Raw genomic sequence first — 26,093 nt, 5'->3', positions numbered from 1 at the left:
AGAAAGTACGTATTTCTCCTGCAGCATAGATTTAGATGGTTTTACTTCTCCTTGTTCAGTCTCAGGGTGGGTTTATACTGGGTTGTGCCTAGCCTTGGTTTTTCTAGAGTTGGTCATCTAGACGGGCTAGTTGTTACTACTCTGTTCTTGGACCCAGACTGTGGACTAACACTGGCCAGTAGTGTCCATCTTTCCAAGTGTTTCCAGTTCTGGAGTTAGAATCTCAGCTGCTCTCTACATTGTCTTGGTACCGAAAATGATTTAACGGCAAGTACGAATATCCAGTTATTCCCACCCCCTGCCTCCTGAAGCCAATCTAGTTAGTGCCTCAGGGTTTGGGCACTTTTTTTAATGTCATTTTTATTTGTTTTGGTTTTCTTTCTTTTACTTTGGATTGGCTGTACACTTTAGTATTATAGTTTCAAGCACGGTCCTCAGCATGGTAGCCACACTGTGTGTCACAGCACTGTTCCCAGAGACAGCTATAATGAACAGGCGGGATTAGGTGGGGATCTTCTTTTGAAGCAGCTTTTCTCCCCTATGTAGTGGATGTTGCCAGGGAGGTGCAGGGACCAGTGACCACCGGAGAAATAAGCAGGTTGTAGCAGCCTATTTGCAGAAAAGAACGACATTAGTAAACTGCTCTGCCCTGGGGAGGGATCTCTCCCGTTGCTCCTCCCTTCCTATTTGTATACTTCCTCAGGACTGCCCACCAAGGAGTTCCTCTCCCCATGCCGAGCAGCCATCGACTCCACAGCTCCTGCAGTTAAGTTTGACTGCAGGGATGGGCAAATCCTCCTCTATACTTCACAGCCTCCTCTGTACAGCTATAGCTTAAATTACACTCTTCTTAGGGGTTGTGCATAATACCCCTTTCACATCGCACAAATAACCCGGTATCGACCGGGCATATTGCCGGGTCGACGCGGGTCAGTGTGTGGTGTGTAAGCGCCAAGTCCGAATTCCTGGGTCGCCTGACCCGGTAATTCAACCCGGGTTATAAGCATTGTTATTTCTGGGTCAGTGGCTGCATAAATGGATTCCCGGGTCAATGCGACCCGGGACCCGATTACTAGATAGGGAGAGGCAGCATGGAGATGAGCTCATCTCCCAGCACCGCCCCCTGCCGCTATTGCAACCGACCCAGCATATTGCCGGGTCGGACAGTCTCCAATGCCGGATCCCACCCGGGAAGGACCCGTTTCAAATTTCCGGGTGGGATCCGGCATTGGAGATCTGAAAGGGGTATTAGTTAAGGGTTATTTTCCCTGTGGTGCATGATTATCTCTATGTGTGCCTGATATTCTTTACTGCCTGTGTCTCTACTGCTTCTGAGCATTTTCAGTTTAGCAGCTGACTTTTACAAATACTGTAACTGCTGCTCTTTTCTGTGTACTGGTGGGGGGGGGGGGGGGGCTTTTTGAAGTGTGCTTTACTCAACCACAGGATTCTAGTTTCTCCGTTGCATGGTCCCCATCTGAACCTGCTGGGGCTAATACCATCTCTAAAACTATGATGGTGCTCTCTCAACAGTAGTCTATCTAGGCACTGTCCAGAGGCACACGGTACCAATACCCAGCCATCCTCTGTGGAACCTGCTTTGGTTTCTGATTTGTCACAGTCCATTCAGGGATTAGTACAGGTTTCATCCTCCCTGCAGCAGATGTTAGATCCAGAAACATCAGTTATTTGACCCTGAGGTGCAGGGTTATAACTTTGATTCTGATGTTTCCTCCTTGGAAGAGGAAAAGCTTGTCCATTGGAATATGACTTTGAAGAATCCTCGAAGTGGAAGGACGAAGAAAGACAGTTTGTCTCAACTCACAGATCAGTTTAATGGACCCGTACTTCGGGATTGGCTGAGACCCAAAAGTGTGGAGTCTAATGTGCCGGTGGTGTTTACCAGAGAACCTCCTAAAAAGGTTTGGAATTCACTGTGCCTGGCATGCTGGTTGCGGCCCGTTACCTGGTTACCTAGTATGGACTGGTACGTACTGGAGATGGTACGATAACTTGCAGTGAGGTGTCTGAATGTAGGGACGACAGACTGGGTCAGAGCTGGACAGGAAGTCTGGAACACCACTGGAATCGGGAACAGACACTAGGTAGGCAGGAACAGAGGATGGAACACGGGGAAGGTGAGGACCAGGAGAGGGACACAGTGTAGGCAAGAACTGGGTGCAGGATTCATAGCAAGGTATCACAAAACACTGAGGCTAATGCTGGAGTTTAGGAAACGGAAGCTATACTCTGGCACTGTCCGGTGCTCAGACTCCCATTTAAAGAGCGAAAATTAAAATATCACACCAAACATGATGTCACATTTGGCGTGTATGTCTCTTTAAATTTCAAACAAGTCAGCGCGCATGTCCCTGTGGGAGTCATGGCTGCCTGATACTAAGGGAGATCACAATGGGAGACCGCTGGCCACAGCCAGATCACTGTGGACCAGCATCAACAGACCAGTTCCTGCCGCGGATCCACAGCAGCTGTGGAGAGCCACCGGACCCAGTATGTGAGCTCTGGGGCCTAGCACGCTGTGAAAATACCCCTTCGTCTAGGAGTGGGCACCAAAATGGTTTATGGGAAAGCTTTGGGTGGAATTTATGTAGAAGTTGTGGGGCATGGACATCCGATGCTTTAACCCAATAACATTCCTCACCAATCCACTAGAAATTGAACTGTGCCTCTGAAATCCAGGATTAGCTAAACTATTTATTCCTCTTGATGATCCACACAAGTGGTAGAGGGTTGTCTACAAGGGGTCGAGGACAGTTGAGAACTACAGGTTTGAGGACAGAGACATGGAATACGTTTGGTATCTTACATGTGCCCAGATGTTTTAATTGGAATGCCACTGAAGTGATCACCTGGTCATTTGAATTGTGCTGATATATCTTGGTGCCATTTTGATGGTAGAGACTTATAACCGTAGATGGCGAGTTGACAGCCCCACCTTATCCTGTTTTTAATAGAGGAGTTTTCTTCCTCTTCTTGTTGGCAAAGTACTTGTAACAAGATACTTCACTTAGATTCATCTTTACCTCTATCCAAATAAGGAGGAAGGATCACACAGTACCACTAATGCCAGGAAGTGACACCAGTCAGTAGGTTGGCAGTTCCGGTAGAACCGGATGCAGCCATATTGGATTAAGAGTGGAGAGTTGCCTTAAGTCTTGTGGAAAATATTATTATGGGCAAACACAGCACATAGTAACAAGGAGACCTAATCATCCTGGTTGGCAGAAATGTAGATTCGTAACTCCAAATTTTGGTTTACACGCTCCATCTGCCCATTGCTCTGAGGATGGTAAGCCTACTTCAAATATTTGTTAGTCCCTCCTTGGCGACTACCTCTTCATCCAGATCTTCTCAGTTTAGGCCCTTTTTATTACAACAATCTGCCGAGACTGACTTTGATGGTGTGGCTATTGAAACTGCCATCCTAAAAGTGAGGTGTTTCCCCGATGTGGTGGTCAAGACTATGTTCAATGCCAGGAAACCATCTTCGCTAGGATATACAATAGAGTGTGGAAAACCTATTTTGCTTGGTGCGGACAACAGCAGCTTTCCCCGTCAGTTTTCCAGTTATCCAGGCTACTGTCTTTTTTTTAAAGGTGTCTAGACTTGGGTCTTTGATTCAGTTTGCTGACAGTTCATGTTTTAGCTATTTTGGTCTTCTTTCAGAAGAATCTTGTGGCCATTCCTGCTATACAGACTTTCCTGCAGGGGGTGTTACACCTTTGGAACTCCTGTGGTGCCATGGGACTTCTTTAGCAGCCTCCCTTTAAACTGTTGGACTTGGTGGACCTGCGTTTCTTGACTTGGAAGACAGTCGTCTTACTAGCTATATTTTCGTCCAAAAGGGTATCTGAATTTTTGTCACAGAGGTCCCCTTTTCTTATCTTTCACCAGGACTAAACAGTCCTTTGCACCAATTTGAAGTTCCTCCATAAGGTGGTTTCTAGTTACAACATTAATCAAGAGATTGTGGTTCCATTACTCGCTGAGGAGACTGGTGGTTCGGACCCATCAATGCATACCTTAGACGTGGTTTGTGCTTTTGGGATATGTCTCTAGGACCAGGGCCCTACGTCACACTGATGCGCTGTTTGTCCTTTGATGCTCACAGGTGTGGTTGGCCTGCATCAAAACAGTCTATAGCCATATGGATGATGGATATCAGCCATGCTTCTCTTTCAAGCGGATTACCTGTTCCTGAGTCAGTGAAGGCCTGTTCAACCAGGTTAGTGGGGACTCCCTGGGCAGCTTGTCATGGTGCTTGGGTGGCACAGCTTTATAGGGCTGCCACTTGGTCCACACTTTTATAAAATTCTACCGTTTTGACACTTTTGCCTCTAGTGATGCCAGTTTTGGTCACAGTGTGTTGTCTTTCGCACAGGAGCACACTCTCCCAGTGTCCCCCATGAATGAAAGATAAAAAAGGATATTTCTACTTATTGGTTAAATATTTATGTGCTCCCAGCTGTTTTTTGGGGCAGATGATTTACCAGCCACTCTTCTAGTATCCCTGTGTGTGTGGTGGTGTTTGCCTCCTTCTCTTCTCCTTTTGCTCCCTCTTTTTTCTTCGGCTTCGTTAGTGTAAACTGGATGCAGGTGACAAGGTGGGGTATAGAGGGGGAGGAGCCTGTGTTGGAAGACTTTAACTATTTAGTGCCCAGACTCCTCTCACACCTGCTATACGTCCATTGTTCTCCAGTGTTCCACTTGGTTCTAGACTCTAGAGAAAAGGATTTAACCGGTACAAACAAAAATCTGTTTTATTTAGAATTTTTTTAAAAGTTAAATGAATGCTGGGGGGTGGGAGAGGGGTGGTAAATAACATTTGAGTTTAGTTGACTTTCTTGAAAATTTAATTAAACATTTTGTCTACACTTTACTTGACTTTTAGAAGGAGCAAACAGACTAATGTTTATTTCTAAGAGTGCAGAGTTCTGAATAAAATCAATGTGTCATTTGAATAGGCACTGCATTAAACAATAACTGATATTGATGCCGTAATGTGACAAGCGCAAACATCGAAAAATGGGCTCAGCATAGGGGTGAGAAAAGCCTCAGCATTGAAGGGGGCTAAATGACGAATCACAGAACATCATTTTGTTTGTACCACTGATTACCCTCTGCTGTAAATGTGCAGCTCAGTGTACAGCCCTCTCTCACTCTCTGCCGAACAGCAGAGCCGGCCATTTTGTATGGGCTGAACCGGTATTCATGAGGGGGCAGCCAAGAAATTCAATAGGGAGTTGTGGCTGGCACATGCGGCACCCATCACTGTGCTTCCCATTCCTCATGGATCTCATTGGTTCTTAGTAAACTGGTTAGGCTGCCTGTTTGGTTTCAGTCCACAAAATGGCTACCGACCCAAAATGATCAGCACACTTTGTTACAATTAAAAAATTTTGAAATGGCTAAGTATATAATATCTCATTTATTATGCTAGAAGCAAGAACATTGTCGTACAAGGGGGCTCATTCCGAGTTGATCGCTCGTTGACGATTTTCGCAACGGAGCGATTAAGGCAAAAATGCACATGCGCATGGTAGCTTAAAACTTAGTAGATTTACTCGCGTCCGAACAAAGAATTTTCATTGTTGAAGTGATCGGAGTGTGATTGACAGGAAGTGGGTGTTTCTGGGTGGAAACTGACCGTTTTCTGGGAGTGTGCGGAAAAACACAGGCGTGCCAGGATAAAACGCGGGAGTGTCTGGAGAAACGGGGGAGTGGCTGGCCGAACGCAGGGCGTGTTTGTGACGTCAAACTAGGAACTAAACGGGCTGAGCTGATCGCAGTGTAGGAGTAAGTCTCAAGCTACTCAGAAACTGCTAAGAAATTTCTATTCGCAATTCTGCTAATCTTTGGTTCGCAATTCTGCTATGCTAAGATACACTCCCAGAGGGCGGCGGCCTAGCGGGTGCGATGCTGCTAAAATCTGCTAGCGAGCGAACAACTCGGAATGACCCCCAAGAAGTAGCTGTAGGCTACATAAGAAACAAATGAAATGTTGGTCTTATTGACTTTGCTAAAAGTTTTTACTCTAATGGTGGCACTGGATGCAGAAAAGGCCTGTGACGGGGTTGGATGGTCATATATGGGTCAAAGGCGACCATCCAAGGGGGCACCTTCCTGAGACGAGAAGCTTCTCTTAGTTACAATCCGTCTGCCTCCATTTTAGTTACTGTCTTCCAGACTTCCATCCCCTTACCTCAGACATAATGGCACCAGGCAGGGCTGTCCGCTGTCTCATCTGTGCTCTAATGATGGAACCCTTGGCTGCCAGAATCCGACAAACTCTGATATCTCAGCGAGAAAGGTTGATCCCAGACAACATAACTTTTCCCTTTAGATGGAGGATGTCTTACTCTCTATCAGCTGCTTCCAAATATATCCCTCCATCATCTCCATTGTGATCTCCACTTGTTTGGGAAGATCTGCAATGATGAGATGAAGGACGCTGTGTAAGTGGGAGTAGGCAAACACTGGAGGTATTGTCCCATAACTATAGTGGTAGTTGAACTCCATTTTCTGTAAACAGTTATCTCCAGTTTAATATGACGTTTCATTCTAAACTGGCGGTAAATGTTATTTGTGTTATTTTAATAGTATGTGGACGTAAGTTATTTCTATTTTTCGCTCCACTTTTATAAATCATCCTCATTTCTCCTTGATTTGAATTTTTTGTTGTTGTGTGTGTCTGTTTAATACCGTGTGATATGTGAATATTAAACACGTCCCATAGGATTGATGTAGCAGATTACTAAAGCTGTCATCCTTTCTACAGGCCCGGCAGCGCCACATAACTCAGAGACTTTCTACGCTTGGACCCGCTGCCCGGATCTCACTACCCACCAGAAAGCACACCCAGGCTGCACGTGTGGGATATGTCCTTCCTGCAGACAACGTCAGACTATACATCAGAGGATGCAGCCGCTGAAGAAGCCGTTTTCTTGTTCCGAATGTGACAGGACATTTACAGTGAAATCATCTCTCCTTAGACATCACAGGATTCACACCAGCGAGAAGCCATACTGCCAGCCGGAGTCTGGGGCGTCTGTCAGTCAGATGGTGCATGCCACCAACCACAAGCGGGGTCATATAAAGAAGCACATCTGTTCCCGGTGCGGGAAGCAGTTTACAGACCCCCTGGTCCTTCTGCAACATTTCCAGACGCATACGGACAGCAAGCCTTATGTGTGCTCGGAGTGTGGGAAGTCCTTTAAGTGTAAGGCCTACCTGACCATACATGTGCGTGTCCACACAGGCGAGAAGCCGTACTCCTGCTCCGAGTGCAGCAAATGCTTTTCACAGAAAATTACGCTCATCAAACACCGGAGGACCCACAGCGGAGAGAAGCCATTTGCTTGCCCCGAGTGTGGAAAGTGTTTTGCTGACAATTCAAATCTTTACCATCATAAACGGATTCACAGAGGGCACAAATTGTTTCTTTGTAGCCAATGAGGGGAATGTTTTTATTTTTTTTTCCAATCATTTTTATTTGATTTTGATGCAGTCAAACAGTAACATATGCTTTGTGACAACAGAATGTGTAAAACATGTATGCGTAAACGAACTTTGAAATAATAAAAGAGAAGCATATTGAAAACAGAAGTCCTTGGTGTGGTCTCATTCTGTACATATCATCAGAGTATAAAACAATCGGTATTTAATAGTGAAAAAAAATATTCTAAAAAGAGAAATGTGAACATATACATTCAAAATAAACTGTCATGAAGACGAATTTGGAGCTGCAGCTACCTTAGTGTACTGGATATTGCAATATCTAATATAGTCAACATTGTTACCAAGCTGAGTTATACTGTAGATACAGGAAGGCCCTGACCGTATGGAGAAGAAAGCCACCTGTCCCAGATTTTATAGAACTTAAATCCAGGTGTTTTTCTGGAGATGCATACAAACTTTTTATGAGACACAACCGAATTCACCCTGTCATGACTGTAGTTTTGTGAACCCGGCGTGTATGTGAAGTCCATGCGGGTAACTGGAGGACTATGTGTTTATTTGGCTGGTCTGTGGGAATCAGTGAGATGAAATAGGAAGGAGCAATCCCTGACCGGGAGTCGAACCCGGGCCTCGGCAGAGGGAACCGTATCCTGACCACTGGATCACCGGGGACTTGGTGTTGATAGCGGGATGGTGAATCTATTGGTGAGAACGAACTGGATATACTGTCACAGGAGCAGGTGTTTGTGTACTCAAGGTTACTATGAAATAGGTTCTCTGGAGTTACGCAGATCTGGGTGGAGAGCTGAAGACGATGAACCGAACTGGTTACCGGTGAGACTGGAACCGGGCTGGTTACCGGCGAGACTGAGAACCATGCTGTGAACCGGGCTGGGTACCGGTATAACTGAAACGCAACTGTAATCCAGACTGGTACCGGATATAACTGGAAACACAACTGTATGTTAAACAATGACTGTGGCTGTGACTTTAAGATGAGGCTGAAGAATACTGCGGCTGTGTCTTTAAGACGAGACTGAAGAATACTGGATATAACTGGTAACACAACTGTAATCCAGACTGGGTAGCAAAATAGCAGAGTTTTACAGGAACTAAGGTAATAGTGTTACCTCTTAGGGAGCTCAGCTACTAAGCTCACACTGAGCTGTGTGACACAAGGAACTGGCAGCTTCTGTAACACAAAAGTCTCTTTACTTAAACTTCCTGGTCCTTGGTGATCAGAGTCAGGTGATTCAGAGAGTCTCAGGCTGGCACAGGATTGGATAGCTCCAGGTCAGGTGCTCAGACCCTGTCATGTCAGTACTCCAGGTTAGGCTCTGACGTGGAGTGAGGCCTAGCAGGCTAAAAAACACTGATGCCTAAACTTCTACAAATGAACAGAGGATGCTGACTTTTAGGCCTAAACTCCAGATTGCTGAACACAGTGAAGAATCAAAATGCTGCACACAGCTGATTACTTAGAGGAATTCCTACTCAGGTGGCTATTCAAGGTAAGCAAACACAGATTTGCAGTCTTCCTGTTAAGGTGACCAGATGCAAATTACAGGATATGCTGAGGTAAGCCCCAGAATATGAGAAATACAGTCAGGATCAGGACCCACCAGAGGTATCCATACATTAACATTGGAACCCAAATGTGACATCAAAGATCTCGCTATCAAAATTTTTGCAAGAGCACATAAATTAAGACTATAACGTCTAGAATTTGCATCTAATATTTCATCATCTATTACTGCGAGGACACAAACAGTAGGTGTAAGAATATCCGATGGTATACCCGTAGAAATTATTATCCTTTATCACGGCTTGCCAAAAGGGACTCACTACAGGACAAAACTACAGCAAGTGCCATGCAATGAGTCAGTTCTTCCTCCCATTCTAGACAGTCGAGTGTGAGTAAGATAAACTCGGTGGAGGATAAATAAATGTATTTGTTGGAAGAGGTGGTAGCAGTGCGAGAAGCTCCCAAAGCATCTTCCCAAATATCTAAGGAGATAGGTCCCAAATCAGATTCCCATTTGGAGCTAAGGCTAGGGAGCTTACCAGAGTGATGGGCACCGAGCACAGCTGAATAAAGCACAGAAATGGCTCAAGCTTGACCAATGGACGTTAAAAGTGAATTTACAGGAAAGATTTGGAGTATAGGTGGTATAGTGCCAAACTGAGACGAGCATGCATGCCGAAGCTGGAGGTAACGACAGAAGTATGACATAGGCAGATCAAAATCAATACGTAATTGTTCAAAGGTTTTTAAAGTTCCCAATAAATACAACTGGCCAATTGAACATATAACCCAGCATCCCCATACCGACCCCATTTGTAAAGGAACAAGTTGATGAAAGGCATGAGAATAAGTCAAAGGTGTGTCAGGAACCCAACCCTCCCCCTGCAATATATGATGAACTTGTCTCCATATAATAATAGCTTGTTTAACAAGCGGCACGGCAAGAACAGTAATATTATCGCTCAATAAGAACTGCAGTTGGGTGAGACCAGTTAGGTTATGAGTCAAAAGTTGAGATATCAACGTATCCCCATTGACATCTTTAACCCAGGGTATCAAATGTGACAATTGCGCGCCATATAATACAATCTGAATTTAGGATGAGCAAGACCACCTGAGTCACAGGTTCTTGTCAAAGTCTATAATTTAATTTAGCTCAGATGCGACCAGACCAACGAAGACAAAAGACTATCAGTTTTATCAAATATATTCTGAGGTAGATAAATAGGGGAATGTTGTAGTATATAAAGTAATTTAGGTAACACAACTAAATGAGGGGAATGTTTTACTATCAGAGCACATTTCCTGATAAGGCTATTCATAAGCGAAGAAGAATATTATTGTTCTAGTCACTGCAAGTATATACTGTATGGGCCTAATTGAAGGTTTATTGCAAAAGCAAAATCTTCCTCTAATGGACAAAACCATCTGCACTGCAGGTGGGATATGTACAGAGAGAGTAAGATTCGGGTGGGTTATATTGTTTCTGTGCAGGGCAAATACTGGCTGCTTTATTTTTACACTGCAATTTAAATTTCAGTTTGAACACACCACACCCAAATCTAACTCTCTCTGCACATGTTATATTTGTCCCCCACCCGCAGTGCACATTGGCCCTCATTCCGAGTTGATCGCTCGCTAGCTGCTTTTAGCAGCAGTGCGAATGCTAAGCCGCCGCCCTCTGGGAGTGTATCTTAGCATAGCAGAAGTGCAAACGAAAGGTTAGCAGAACTGCTCAGAATAATTTTCATGCCGTTTTTGATTAACTCCAAACCTACTCCTACCTTGCGATTTCAGTCTGTTTAGTTACAGCTTTGATGTCACAAACATGCCCTGCGTTTGGCCAGCCACTTCCACGTTTCCTCAGGCACGCCTGCGTTTTTACCTGACACGTGGTAAGGGGATGGAAGTCTGGAAGACAGTAACTAAAATGGAGGCAGACGGATTATAACTAAGAGAAGCTTCTCGTCTCAGGAAGGTGCCCCATTGGATGGTCGCCTTTGACCCATATATGACCATCCAACCCCGTCACAGGCCTTTTCTGCATCCAGTGCCACCATTAGAGTAAAAACTTTTAGAAAAGTCAATAAGATCAACATTTCATTTGTTTCTTATGTAGCCTACAGCTACTTCTTGGGGGTCATTCCGAGTTGTTCGTTCGCTAGCAGATTTTAGCAGCATTGCACCCGCTAGGCCGCCGCCCTCTGGGAGTGTATCTTATCTTAGCAGAATTGCGAACCAAAGATTAGCAGAATTGCGAATAGAAAATTCTTAGCAGTTTCTGAGTAGCTCGAGACTTACTCCTACACTGCGATCAGCTCAGCCCGTTTCGTTCCTGGTTTGATGTCATAAACACACCCAGCGTTCGCCCAGCCACTCCCCCGTTTCTCCAGACACTCCCGCGTTTTATCCTGGCACGTCTGCGTTTTTCCGCACACTCCCAGAAAACGCTCAGTTACCACCCAGAAACACCCACTTCCTGTAAATCACTCGCCGATCAGAAGAGCGACTGAAAAGCGTTGCTCGACCTTGTGTAAAACTGCATCGTTTTTTGTGAAAGTACTTTGCGCGTGCGTACTGCGGCCCGTACGCTTGCGCAGAAATGCCGATTGTTTGCCTGATCGGTGTGCTGCGAACAACGGCAGCGAGCGATCAACTCGGAATGACCCCCATAGTTTTGCCCATTAGAGGAAGATTTTGCTTTTGCGATCAATTTTGAATTCAGCCCTATGTCAGAAACATACGGTAGTAGGGACAGAGGGGTTCACTACGGCTGGCCGGCGGTCGGGCTCCCGGCGACCAGCATACCGGCGCCAGGAGCCCGACTGCCGGCTTACCGACAGTGTGGTGAGCGCAAATGAGCCCCTTGCGGGCTCGCTGCACTCGCCACGCTACGGGCACGGTGGCGCGCTACGCGCGCCACACTATTTTTTTCTCCCTCTATGGGGGTCGAGGACCCCCACGAGGGAAAATAAGTGTCGGTATGCCGGCTGTCGGGCTCCCGGCGCCGGTATACTGAGCGCCGGGAGCCCGACCGCCGGTATACAGAAGACCACACGGACAGAGATGTGCTTTATACAGCCAGTAGGTTTCTTTCCCCTTACCGAAGCAGAACATATAAATTCGCAAACATTTTACCAAGCTGATGTTAGTTGCTCATCCACCAAATTCCGGCTCCTGTCCTGTCGCCGGCCGGTACCTTTCCAGTTCTGAGCAGAGGTTCCACTTAGTGACACTGCAGCTGGGATGTTGGTGCGGGAAGACACGGAACATCGAGCCCCACACAGACATCCTGGTGCAGGAGATACTCAGTCACTGATTTGCAGAATGATTACCTATCCCTGGGCAGATGCTGATGTATATTATAGAGCCTCTCATACTGATGTCTCACAGCAGCTGGAGAGCTACATTACAGTAATGCAGTCTCACTCTGACGGTGCCAACAGCTATGTGAGTAGACGGGTATAAAAGACCAAACCACATTTATCCAGTTGTTCAAGGGGTGCATACAGCTCTGGTTTAAATTGGGCAAATTGATAAAAAAAAACAAAAAACAGGTGCACAGTCACTATATATATTCCAAGCAGGAGTATGCATCTGATTGCGGGGGTCACTATACATCCAAGAGAGAATGCTGTTGTACTGCAGGTGGGGCAAATGTAAACTGTGCAGAGAGATGTAGATTTGGGAGGGATGTGTCATAATTCAAATTGCAGTGTAAAAATAATGCTGTCCAGCATTTGTGGGTTACATGCAAAAGCAGCCAGTACTAACCCAGCATGCAAAAATAATAAATGTATTGACTTCTTCCCTAGCAATGCCTTGATACCAACAAAAGACTGTGGGATTTTTGTATCTTGTAACAAATAGGCTGGTAGTCAGGGTTGGCACTATGGCACTGGGGGAGAGGTGGATCAGAGTCTGCCTCAGTAAAATTAAGAGTGTCAGGACGTGATTCGGAAGCCAGTGAGAGCAGAAGTGATCACATCAAGCTCTATTTGCTTTGCAGTGAGTGGCACCAGATAATGTGGGCACCTTCTGCCATCCTTCTCAGCATCACTGTGACTGTCCCTTCCCACCTCCTCTGCATTTGTGTAGTGCGACTTAGACACATGCACAGTGCAAAAACATCTAACCACTTGCATGCAATAGCAGCTTTGCTTCTGCATCTGAATCAGGTCCTGTGTGTGTTGATGGATCCCCCTCAGATGATTGAAGATATGAAGAACATATTTAAGAACTTTCATATGTAAGCTGAGTGTTGATTCTTGTTTGCTTATCATTCTTTTGAACTGCATACTAGTTTGTTAAGATCACTTATATGCACGAATAAACTGTATTTCTATATTTTTATATAATACTGAGTTTCAGAGCATATTTACTGATTGACATAGAATGAAAGTGGTGAAGGATTATAATTGGCGTAGCGAGCAGGATGTCATTCAATACATTTTGCTGAAAGCTTGATCATTTTTGGTGCAGTGTCGATGTTTGTTTTGGTAAATCATTGGTACAGTGTATATGCTTTCCAATTTGCAACAGTGTATGCAAAGGCAATACATGCATTGTTTAGCAAAAGGTGATAATTTGTCAAAAATATGTCTTAGAAGGTAGATGGAATAAGTCTATTGGTTGGTTGTGACAGAAACAACTGATAGATGTACAAAGGGGCAATTTGTCCATTTCACTTATCAAGAATGTTCGTTTGGTTAACCCCAACCGAACTGCAGCTGAGTTAAAATGTCAATTGATATCAGAACTGAAGTTTTTTCATTACATGCAATGGATGTCTAACTATGCATCAATATGACACAGCATTTATGAATTATATGTTTGAATTGCAACAGATAAAAGAGTTGCTTTTAAAGAGTGAAATGCAAAGTTTGGAAAACAGACAGGAAAAATATGTTAATGTTGGGATGCCTACGCAACATGTTTGTTCTGATTGTTTACAAACAATAGTGGATGATAAGAAATTAGATGATATTGCAGAAGTAATACAGTTCTTCACAAGACAATATTTTACAAGAGCTAGGGGGAGGGCTGGTGCTCACAGACTTATGGTTCACCATGTGTGCACAAAACCCAAGCACAGAATTCGGCAGATACTGATACCTAGAGGGAAATAAACAGAGCACATATGTAAATGCAAGCAATTTGTGGTGTACATGCTGCTTGGAAGCACTACAACACAAAACAATTGACAGACAAAAGAGATTGGCAGGATTTGAAAGGTTAAACTGAAAACACAACAAAACTGCAAACTGTAGCAAGATATAGATTTACCTGAATGATATTGAATTAATCACTGGATTACCTCAGACCCTCTCTAGGACAGAATGTATAGGTGACAACATAATAGAGTGAGCACCACATGAAGCCCAAATCTTCCTACTCCAGACCAAGACAGAAACTTAATGAAACCACCCCTTCGTGTCCAAGAGAGAGAGCTAATATAGTAATCAACACAGTTTGTAGCTAATCAGGTAATCCACAGAGCAGAACAGATTGCTGACAAATGATAGACCCCTAGTGGTGAGCCCGTGGAAGTGCACAAATACCTAATATGCAAAACTGAGTTATAACTCAGACAAGAGTGTACGATTTCATAAACTGCTGTTGTGAAAAGGGGGTTTGAAGCTTAAAGTCCAGCAGATACAGAGTATCTTAAATAGTCCAAACTGTGATACAAAATTGTGACCATGCATATTTACACTACAGATGAGGACAACATTGAATATGACCATATGTGTAAATGTGCGGTGGTAGAAGATTCATTTAAGAAAATGGCATGTGAACCCATATTAAATAATTTCACTTTTGAGTTTAACACTGAAAAAAGTGAAGATGTGTTTCATGAGCAGGCATTCAATGCTAATTGGTTACATGATAATTGTATACCAGCTGATGATGAAACAGGGATTGGGGATTCATGAGGAACAAGGGGCTTGGTGACACACTGGGGGGTATTCAATTGTTTTTTCCTATCTAATAGGAAAAAAACAGACACCCAACCAACTTTTCAAACAATTGAATACCCCTTATTGACTCTGGGATTATTGTTATGCACACCTAGGGAATAACGCGACTCCTGAGAAGACTATAATGTAGTTCACCTATAACAGCCGCCATTCTCAGGAGAAATAAGTTCTCCCGGTAATAGGATGCCACCAGTATTTAACAGAGGTAACAAGGAGTCAATGTGGAGACTATGGGGGAAAATCAACCTGTTTTGTCATGTAAATGATTGCCACTTTAAAAATCCAGGAGAATTTGACCAAAATCTCTCACTTTCTGATTCTCACACCCTATTACATTTCCCCCTAGGAGTGCACAAAGAATGGGCTGAAGTGTGAAAAGGGGAGAAAGAAACAGACGCTAAAAGTGATACAACAATAAGAGAAGTATAGGCTGCGAGCAAGGTTAGGGGACCAGGAAATAAACTAACCAGGGGCTAACAAAGAGAAACAAAAAGGCACAGGTCTGGGCAAGACTAGGACAGTTAAAAAAAATAATCCAAAGGGTGAAACTGGGTGCTGGGAACCGGCAGAGTTTCTCCAAGACAACAGTAGCAGGGCAGGACGGACACTTCATGCAGAGCTGAAGCTATAAATGGCAGGAAGGCTAAACCGTTCCTGCTTTTTACCATCAAGCAGGACCCATCAGGCTTCATGGTGAACGCCGAGACCATAAGCCACTGTGGCAGACATGACACGGCAACCCAGGTCACCGAGCAACGGCTGAGAACTGTTAAAGAACGTGATCTGTTGCTGCTCATAACAATTATTGGGTTCAAATTTTGTGTTTAGTACTGAAATTTGAACTCCAATGTATCTTATGACCAAACCTGATCAATCAATGGTTTTGAAACACTTGAAAGATGCAGTCACCAATAGCAACTGCACAGCCACTTGCTGGAATTGTTCAATATAAACCAGTGTGGTCAAAGATAAAAGAACTATCTGAATTGGATTTCTCTATGCGCACAGCTTCATGGTGGGAAGAATAACTTGAAGATAAGAAGAAATATTGGTTTATAGATAATTTTGTCACACTTGCAGATGACGATCAAGTGTGGACTACTGCAGTGCTTGAGTGACTTTCTCAGACTGTCAGACAGGAGCCATCGCAAAGATAATAGATGCAATAAATCTTTGTAGTGAAAACTGGACAATTGTTAAGCCTCTATGGAATGTTGCCGATACTGGACATGCTGATGCACGCATATGACACAATAATAATACATACCAATGTTGATATTAAAGAGAACTGTCAAGTTTGCTAGCAGCGGAACATGTGGACTGTCTTGCCTGACACTGAAAAAGACCATATGAACATTGAAGCAACAACTGCACAGGTATGGCAATTTCAATTCATTGTTTCCTGCCAAGAAGATGGAAGAAAAGTGTTGGATTAAACATCTATAGAACACCTTCATTAAGTGGCGAAGTTGTCTCAAGCAGAGTTGATACAGGATAAGAGACTATCCTGAAGTTGTGAAAGAATTTTAAAGACTTGTTACTATAGGATGTCCAAAAAGATTTAGACACACACACACACACACACACACACACACACACACACACACACACACACACACACACACACTCTCTCTCTCTCTCTCTCTCTCTCTCTCTCTCTCTCTCTCTCTCTCTCTCTCTCTCTCTCTCTCTCTCTCTCTCTCTCTCTCTCATATAATGAAGTGTATTGGGCTTTCTATGATACTTACCACTCAAAAAGCTGACAAGCACCACTGTGTCTACTGTTAGAAGAAGTCTGGCCAGAAGTAGTCTTCATGGAAGAATTGTGGCCAAAAAGCCATACCTTTGACGTGGAAACATGGCCAAGCGACTCAACTATGCACAAAAAATGGCAGCAGGTGCTCTGGACTTAGAAGTCAAAATGTGTGTACTTCCGGAGGGCGGGCCTGACTGCAGGCCACGTTTTATGAGAGCTCTCCGTTCCCTGCTGAGGAACCTTCTTAATTGAACCCCTCCACACCGGGTACGGCGCCCCCCCCCCCCCCAACATCGGGGCACCCCTGTGAGATAGACGTGGGTAAGTGGACACTGATCCCAGCTCCCCACCGCCCATACCCACCCGGAACGAAGGCGTATGATAGACGCCGGCATCCTCGGCCGCCATTTTAGGCTCACCAGCCTCCAGCACCGAAGTGTCCCGGACGGAAGCCCTGTTACATGGCCGCCCACATCCTCACCTCAGCCGACGAGGCCCTTGCTGGACGGAGAGCCGCGGCTCGCAGTGGGTCCTTGTGGCGGCGGGTGGTGACGTCAGGGATGGGGCCCCCGACCTCCATCCTCGCACAGCAACCCGTGCACAGCACGCAGTCCTCTGCCTCCGGCACCTGCCTCTGCCTGGATCTCCTGCCTTCTGCCTCCAATTTGTGGTGCACTGCAGCCGGCCTCCCTGTGCTCCATACGGCTGCAGATGCTGCCTCCGGCAAAGATCCCCACAGCCGTACTGGGCACCACAGCCCGAACCTGCACCACAGTGAGTGCCATCCTTTCCCCCACTAAGGCAGGTACCGCGCTGGTCGCTGCCTGCTTGACTGGGACACTATACTGGAGGACGAGGGCTGCTATACCCTCCCTCCCTGCTATATATAAGCACTCCTCTGGAAAGGTTACACTGCTGGGCTGCCTGTGCTGGGCGACCCCTCTCCCTGCAGTGCTACTGCTCCACAGCTCTGCCATGGTGTGATCTGTGACTCCTCTCCTACTCTGACATCACCTGTCCTGCATGATCTCAATTGAACAGCTTCTTGTAGACACCTTATTGTAGTCTATCTTCTTATCTTACTACACTGCCCTACCTCATCATGGAGAAATATGTAGCTAAAACGCCCAGGAATACTAAAAATTCTCAGACCCAGAAACAGAAATAGAAGTTTTCTGTGGTCACTTAATCTCTCCGATCCTCTCCCTCCAGGGATGACTCTTTGGACTCCTCTGATCCGACCCCTGCTTATTCTGACGCGACTAAACGAGCCAAGGAATTATCAGACATATCTCCACTACTTGACGCTAAACTAGCCCCTCTCACCGAGGCTGTGACCTCGGCAACTGCGCTTTTGAAACGGCACACCTCTCGTTTAACGGAAGCCGAAGACAGGATCTCAGCTTTGGAGGATGAATTAATGGAGGCGAAATCTCTGTTACATACGCAGGACACTAATATGCTGGCGTTTCAAGACAAACTAGAGGAACTTGAAAATCGGAATCGCCGGAATAATCTGTGCCTTATTGGTCTGCTGGAATTGGTGAGACCCAAAGAATTGCTTTATATTGTGTCCTCCTGGTTACCCGAAGCTTTAGGGCTATCGTCATCAGCCAGACCACTCCAAGTAGAGAGAGCACACCGTATCGGCCCAGACCGGCGCGATAAACACCCACAACACCCCCGTCCTGTCATATTTCGTCTGTTGAATTACCTCGACAAGATCTCAATTCTGGACGCATACCGGAAGCTGAAAGACCTCAAGTACGAGGACGCTAGACTCTTATTATTCCAGGACTTTTCCTTCCAAGTCTCCACTAAACGTCGAGAATTCTCTCCGGTATGCACAGAACTGTTCTCCAAGGGCATTCGCTTTGCGCTTCTGTATCCCGCTAAACTCCGGGTGCACTACAATGGTAACACTGTTTTTCTTGACACTCCGCAAGCTGCAAGAAACTTCTTAACCTCATTGGACTCTGTTTCACCGCGGTCCTCTGATATCCGAGTTTGATAAGTATCAATGTTGTTCTCATACGCTGTTGAAATATGTTCTTCCTTAGTTTTGTGATGTCGGGGAGGTCCTGCATTTACTGCAGCAGACTGCATTCCCTTAGTCTATTTGGCAGAGTTGGGGCCTAGCGCTCCTTTTTCTCTTTTTTCATGCCTTTTCAACTTCTCCTTTCTTTTTTCTCCTGCTTTTTTCTCCTATCTTATTTTGCAGTTATTATTAATGGTTATAATTGGCCTCTCGAGCCTCCACATTGGGTTCCTAAAAATTTGGAAATGATTGGCAGGTTATATTTGTTGTATTTCTTATGTTCTTCTTCACACATTTCACTCTTCGATATCTATTACATATTTGTTCAAGGTATGTTATCTACATGTACCCGTTGGCCTACTTGCTGGGATGGGCCAATGTCCACAGTGATCTCACCTCACTGTTTTACATTCCCCAGGAAAGGTATAGGATAATACCATGTCGTCCTTCTTAGCTACGGGTCCCCCTTACTCTAAGACCTCTTTTAAATGTGTCTCCTGGAACGTAGAAGGGCTCAACACCCCCATCAAACGTAAAAAAGTACTGGGTCACCTGAAAAAATTCCACCCAGATATTGTTTTTCTCCAGGAGACACACTGGAGGGCCTCCGATCCTAATACATTGCGTGACACATGGATCCAAGGCTTTCACTCTGCCTCTTATAGTAAATCCCGTGGGGTTCTGATATGGTTTAGTAAATCGGTCCAATACATCATACGTGATGAATGGAGCGACCCGGAAGGCAGTTTTTTCTTTTTGAAAGTAGATTTAGAGCAGGCCTGGCCAACCTGTGGCTCTCCAGATGTTGTGAAACTACACATCCCAGCATGCCCTGCCACAGTTTTAGCATTCTCTAATAGTAAAACTGTTGCAAAGCATGATGGGACTTGTGGTTTTACAAAGGCTGGAGAGCCACAGGTTGGCCAGGCCTGATTTAGAGGGTGAATTATATACATTGGTTTGCCTATACGCCCCTACTGGCCCAAATGCATCCTTTTTTCTGATGTTTATTCTAAATTACAGGTATGGCCTGAGGGATTTCTGATTCTGGGCGGGGATCTTAATGTAATTTTGGACCCAGGACTAGATGTCTCAGGAGGTCTTTGCTACCTCAACACCAGATCTCCCCTCCCCCGCCCTTCATGGTTTCACTTCTTCTTGACTCTCTTGGCCTCATAGACTCCTGGCGATTTTTTCCATCCCATTTCCCGTGAATACACCTTCTATTCCCATCCTCACAACTCCTTTTCCCGACTGGACTACTGGCTGGTGTCAAGTTCTCTTTTACATAAAATAGAACAAGTGGCCATAAAGAATATTCTATTGTCAGACCACGCCCCCATTTGGATGTCCATTACCTTACTTCAACCTAAAACTTTTTGTTATAACTGGAAATTCCCTGACTATTTAGCATCTACTGATGATTTTAAAGCTCACTTAGCACAATCCTTTTCTAATTACTTGGTGGACAATGACTTCCATTGCCCGGACATTAATCTCCTCTGGCAAGCATCTAAACTAGTCTTAAGAGGCCACATTATAGCATATGTAGCTAAAAGAAAAAACTTGTTCAGAGATTCTCCCAAGCCTCCACAGCAGTTTCTGTAGCCTACTCCTCCTTATTGGCCAACCCCTCGGAATCTTCCCGCCTCTGATATACACAGGCTAAGGATCTCTATGACACTCTCTGTTCTGAAAAGGCCCAGATGACTTAACTATCAAAAAAATCGTTATTTTCGTTGGGGAAATAGACCAGGAAAACTCCTGGCCAACATGGTACGTGCCTCCACGGCAGCAGCCCCTATCCTCTCCATTCAACTCCCTGACGGCACCCTCTCCACTTCCCACAATTACATAAGTTCAACCTTTTTATCCTACTTTGAATCCTTTTATACTGCCCCGGTAGATAATCCGGCAGCAGGAATGGACTTTCTGACCAGTCTATACCTCCCAGTCCTTACAAACGACGACAGAGACTTCTTAATGTCTCCCATAACGACACAGGAAATAGAACAGACGATTAAATCACTCCTGACAGGCGAGTCGCCTGGACCTGATGGTCTGTCGGCTACGTATTATAAATCCCTATTGTCACAAGTTTCTCCACTTCTTGCCCAACTATTTAATTCCATTCTCTCGGGTAACTCAGCCCCCCCACGGTTGAACGTTGCTAGAATCATTTTGCTTTTGAAACCAAACAAAGATCCCACCCTTCCCTCCTCTTATAGACCGATTTCTTTACTTAACCAGGACTTTAAGATATTCACAAAACTTATTGCTACCCGACTCCAACCCATACTCTCCAATTTAAATCACACTGCCCAAATGGAATTCATGTGCGGGAGACACTCGGTCCGTAATATTCGGACACTTCTAGCGGCCATGACGGCTACACACCAAGCCAATTTAGTGGATAACCTGGTAGTAAGTTGCGATGCCGATAAGGCATTTGACCGGGTGTCCTGGGCACATCTTTCCCGAATTTTCCAGGTACAGGACTTTGGTACCCGCTTCTTAAAAGTGTTTTCTACTCTCTACGATAACCCTAAAGCCTTTCTGACTGTCAATTCTAACAATACCCGCTGCTTTGATTTAGCCAGAGGAACGAGGCAGGACTGTCCTCTCTCCACCCTACTGTTCAACCTTGCCGTAGACCCCTGTGACAGGACGGTACCGTACGAAAGCACTCGCCGCTTTCGCGTCCCGTTGGCTGCGCACAGAATGGAAGGTCAAGCCGCACGAGGCCTGACCACATAGGGGATTCCCACTTACCGTCAGTAACCGCCTGTTACTGACTCCACCCACTGCGCTGTGGGCGGGTTCTCGCTGTCACCACCAAACTCCTAACCTGCCGTGGCGTTTGGAACCACGGTTCTGCTCTGTATGTGCCGACGCACTGCCTTACCACACCTGTGTGGTGTTGACGAATCCCCACTAGCCACTTGCTAGGCCTCTACCGGTAGCTGGCGGAAGGCGGAGCTTGGAGACGCTAGGTACTTCCCTGGACAGCCGGAGGACGGGGCTAGGTTTGGCCTAACCCTGTTGGTCACAAGATGAAGCAGTCTTCTTGAGGCAAAGATGTTTATTGCTCAAATAACCTTTAAAAAGGCTCCTCCCTATTGCTAGGGGTAACAGCATACAATCAGATGTTTTCAGCAGAATAAGATGGAATAATACACTCTCCTATGGGCCAGCTGCCCTCCTTTTATCCCTCTCCAAGACCCCTTACCACAGGGGGTAAGCCCACCCTGTGGTGCACAACCAATCAATGTTTACCCATGAGCTGTGCATGCCTTGGTCTCATGCACACCTAACATTGTCCTCTATGGACAGTGGGGAGTGGTCGGTCTCCTTTGACTCTCCCATCTTGGAGAGTCAGGATACTCCCCGGTGCCGTTCAGTCTGGCTGGGGGAAGTTTTCCCTCCTAAATCTGACCTCCAGAAACCTGCCTGGGACCCATCTCACTGCCTGCAGCCTGGATTTGGGCTCCAGAGCTGGGCAGCCTGGCTCCCCGGTCCAGGTCTCTAGTCCACTACGGCTGATCTCCATGGAGCTCCAAGAAACCACTCAGCTTGTTTCATAGCTGAGCTGCTTCTCTTTCTCCCTGTGCCCCTTGGAAATGTGAGGCTGGATGGGAAAGCATTCCGTTTTTGGGGGAAAAGGTCTGGGAGAATCCATCAGCCTGCACAGCCATGGATTCCTCCCTCCTGGGACACACAATCAAGTAAGTGCAATTTACCTTTAAATACATCACATTTAAATCACACTGTACATTTCCCTTTAAATATACACTGAGCCTGTGCCCCGCACAGACTCTACATACTCAGGCACTGCAGTGCCTTACAACACACTGTATGTCATTACATTTTTTACACAATGTCTTGCTATTTAACTACTGTGCCCAGCGCTCAGCGCTGGGCTTCCCTAGCCCTGCAGCCTGGCTGCTAGGGCTCTCTCTCAGTGCTGGAGGTTTGGGGCTGGCTTCCCCCATCCTCCAGCCTGCCTTCCTGCCTCTGGGGTTCCAGGGAGCTGGCTCTCCCTGTCCCCCCCAGTGTGGCACTACTCAGTGGCCTCACCGCACAGTGCGGCACACCCCCCTGTACCGAAAGCCCGGCGGCCCGGGACACTTGTCCCGGCCGCCGTGACTCTGGCTTGTTTCAGCGCTGAGGCGCCGGGAACGTAGCTCCCGGACCCCAGCGCTCACCATCCTAATTCACCCACGCCGCTAGGGAGCCGGCTAGCCCGGTCCCCCCTGAGCGGCGCTGACTTGTGGCCTCGCCGCAGCGTCCGGCGGGGAGCCGGGCTGCGGTGCACCCCCCCTCGCCGGCTAGCAGCCCGGGACGTCCGTCCCGGCTGCTGCGGCTGGCCACCCGTGCTTGGGTGAGGCGCCGGGAGCAGAGCTCCCGGCCCCCAGCGGCGGCTCTCACAGAGAGCACTGCAGCGGGAGCCGAGCTCCCAGCCGCAGCGCTCACCCTTCTCCCCGGCGCGCACACTCCAGTGCGCCCGGGGCTTCACCGACCGCTGCCTTCTCTCCCCCGGCGCGCACACACTGCTGAGCGCGCCGGGGGGCTGTCCTCCCTGCCGTGGTCTCCGGAGAGGTCCGGGACCACGGCACATTCAAAAATACAATATTAGTACATATTTATAACACGGCGCCTAGCGCCCACAGCATTTTCAAATCTGGCGCCAAGCGCCCTTTGTCCTTTAAAATGGCGCCGGGCACTAGGGGTTAACCCCTTCAGTGCCGCAGACGGCCATTCTCCTCGTGGCTGGGGTCCCTCCGGCCACAACCACCTTTTTAGACACTTTATTAAGGAACCTCTTTGGCGGAGGATGATTGGGGAGGTGGAGGTGAAGTTTTCGGGTTTTGCCGATGACATTCTCCTCTACTTCTCCAACCCTAAAACGGCTATCCCAAAAGTCCTTACCCTGTTGAGAGACTTTGATACGGTCTCGGGATTTAAGATCAATTATCTTAAGATGGAGGCATTGGCGTTTTTCCCAGAGGGACAACGGGGATGGCGGAACTCCTCCTCATTCCGTTGAGCCCAGAACGACTGCCTCACATATTTAGGCAAACAGATACCATGCCATCCATCCCTCTTACATGATTGTAATTACCACCCGCTCCTTGAGAGAACCCCCCTGGATTTTTCCAAATGGGCCCACCTTCCTCTAACGTATATTGGTCGCTGCCATCTTTTTAAAATGATCAGTTTCCCTCGATTCCTCTATGTCCTTCAAACTCTACCCATTTATCCCTCTAAAAACCTATTGTCAAACTTGAATAAAGCACTCTAAATTTATATGGGCAAACAAACACCCTTGAATCTCTCTATTTAAACTCCAGCAAAAACGTGAACTGGGAGGTCTCAACCTGCCATGTTTACGATCCTACACCCTAGCAGCTAATTACAGAATAGCCTCTGATTGGATCAGCGGCACGGAAACTTATTCCAATAGCCACCTAGATCAGGCCTTCGCACCTGGTTGGAATCTAGTTTCCCTGCTACATACTCCACCTCAGGCTCTTCTACCATCAATTAAATCCAACTGCTTACTCTGCCTGTGTTGCCTGGCACACTTTGCGCCCTAGACTACGTTTGTTATGCTACCAATCTATATTTTTACCACTGTGGGGAAACCCCAACTTCCACCCCCACCTCAAGTCCCCAATTTTTTATGTATGGCATAGACATGGCCTTTGTTATTCCAATTTTTGCAACCAGAATCATTTACTTTCTTAACACGTACACAACTTCAAGGGAATTTCCCGACATTACCAATACCTCTGTTCCCCTTCCTACAGGCCTGTAGTTATGCCACCTCAATTCTATCCACTCTGGAAGATAGGGGTGTGTTCACTGACCTTGACAGTGTTATACGACGCAACCCAGGATCTCCACTCACTACCTCATACATCTATGACCAAGCCCGCTTGGTACTGACCCTAGAGAGAGGTTCGGGGGGACTGATGAAATGGGTGGATGATTTCCCTGGTCTCGCCATGAAGACTCTGCTCTCTGCTTACCAAACTTTGAACAAACAACTGGTTTCCATATCATATGTGGAGATGAACCACAAAATTCTACATAGGGCATACTTCACGCCCAAGCTTAAATTCTTGATAGGCAAGGCAGACACGTCGGCTTGCTTTAAATGTGGAGACCTAGAGGCCGATATTAAACACTGTCTTTGGTCATGCCCCCGGGTTCGTTCCTTGTGGTCAGCCCTTCAAACCTACATTACTCATGACCTACATCTATCCTTCACTATTGATGACATATGGGCCTTCTGGGGTATAGTCCCTGCTGATTCGAGATCTAGTTTAACTAACGGTAACCTGAAATTACTTAATAAATTGTCCGCCTCAACTAAAAAAAACAATATTATCCCAGTGGATATCTCCAGACCCAGTACCTATTACTCTTTTATATCCCCGGTTATCCTATCTATTCACAATGAATTGGTCTGAGGTTTCCCTACAAAAAGAAAAACAGACCGCAACTTTTTTGACACCTGGTTGCCCTATATCATCACACTGCCCCCAGACACCAAATCACTCCTGCGCCAAAGTTTTAGCCTCACCACTTGGTACAACATGACCGTATTGGATACCGGTCACCTCTTTTAATGACGATTGCGCTTCAATGTTTCTCGTGCATATCCTTCTGTTTGTACTGTATTTCGTGATTTCTGTTTCCTCGATGCGTGAAATGTCTTCCTTTTTGTGTTTGTATTTTTCCCGTCAATAAAATTGTTTTGGAAAAAAAAAAGAAGTCAAAATGTGAAATATTTGGCAGTAACAGAAGGAAGTTTGTTCGCCGAAGGGCTAGAGAGCGGTACAAAAATGAGTGTCTGCAGGTTACACTAAAACATGGTGGAGGTTCCTTGCAAGTTTGGGGCTGCATTATAGCAAATTGAGTTAAGGATTTGCTGAGGATTAATGGTGTCCTCAATGCTGAGAAATACAGACAGGTACTTATCCATCATGCAATACCATCAGGGAGACGTCCGATTGGCTCCAAATTTATTCTGCAGCAGGACAACAAACCTATACATACAGCCAGTGCCAGATTAAGGTCCAAATTGGCCTGGAGCTGAAATTTCCAAAGGGCCTATTATGCGCTGCTGCTGGGGGTGTGACTAATGATGTGGGGGCATGACCAGTGGTGTGGGGAGTGGTCTGCATCAATGGGCTGTGGCAAGTGCCTTCCTTCAATCACCTTAATTGCCCTCTGTGCATCCATTGAACCATCGCTCCCCAATTCCTTATCAATCCCTTCTCACAGTAGCCATTAGCACATTTATCC

At 46.1% G+C, this 26,093-nt stretch overlaps 1 protein-coding gene across 5 annotated transcripts in view; it reads left to right on the top strand.

Annotated features, from left to right (window-relative positions):
* LOC134994743 (zinc finger protein 436-like) overlaps positions 1 to 26,093 on the top strand; it is a 497,924-nt gene that overhangs the window by 88,009 nt on the left and 383,822 nt on the right. The window contains exon 11 of one of the 5 annotated variants that reach the window (XM_063951015.1): positions 6,800 to 7,626. The exons of the other annotated variants lie outside the window; for them this stretch is intronic. Within the exon in view, the coding sequence (XP_063807085.1) occupies positions 6,800 to 7,476 (677 nt within the window). The 3' untranslated portion in view covers positions 7,477 to 7,626. Of the gene's footprint in view, positions 1 to 6,799; positions 7,627 to 26,093 lie in introns of those variants that run through there. 5 annotated transcript variants of the gene reach the window in all.

Source organism: Pseudophryne corroboree, chromosome 2, assembly GCF_028390025.1.
Source record: "Pseudophryne corroboree isolate aPseCor3 chromosome 2, aPseCor3.hap2, whole genome shotgun sequence".
Taxonomy (NCBI): Eukaryota; Metazoa; Chordata; class Amphibia; order Anura; family Myobatrachidae; genus Pseudophryne; species Pseudophryne corroboree.
This window is presented reverse-complemented; position numbering and strand designations above follow the sequence as displayed.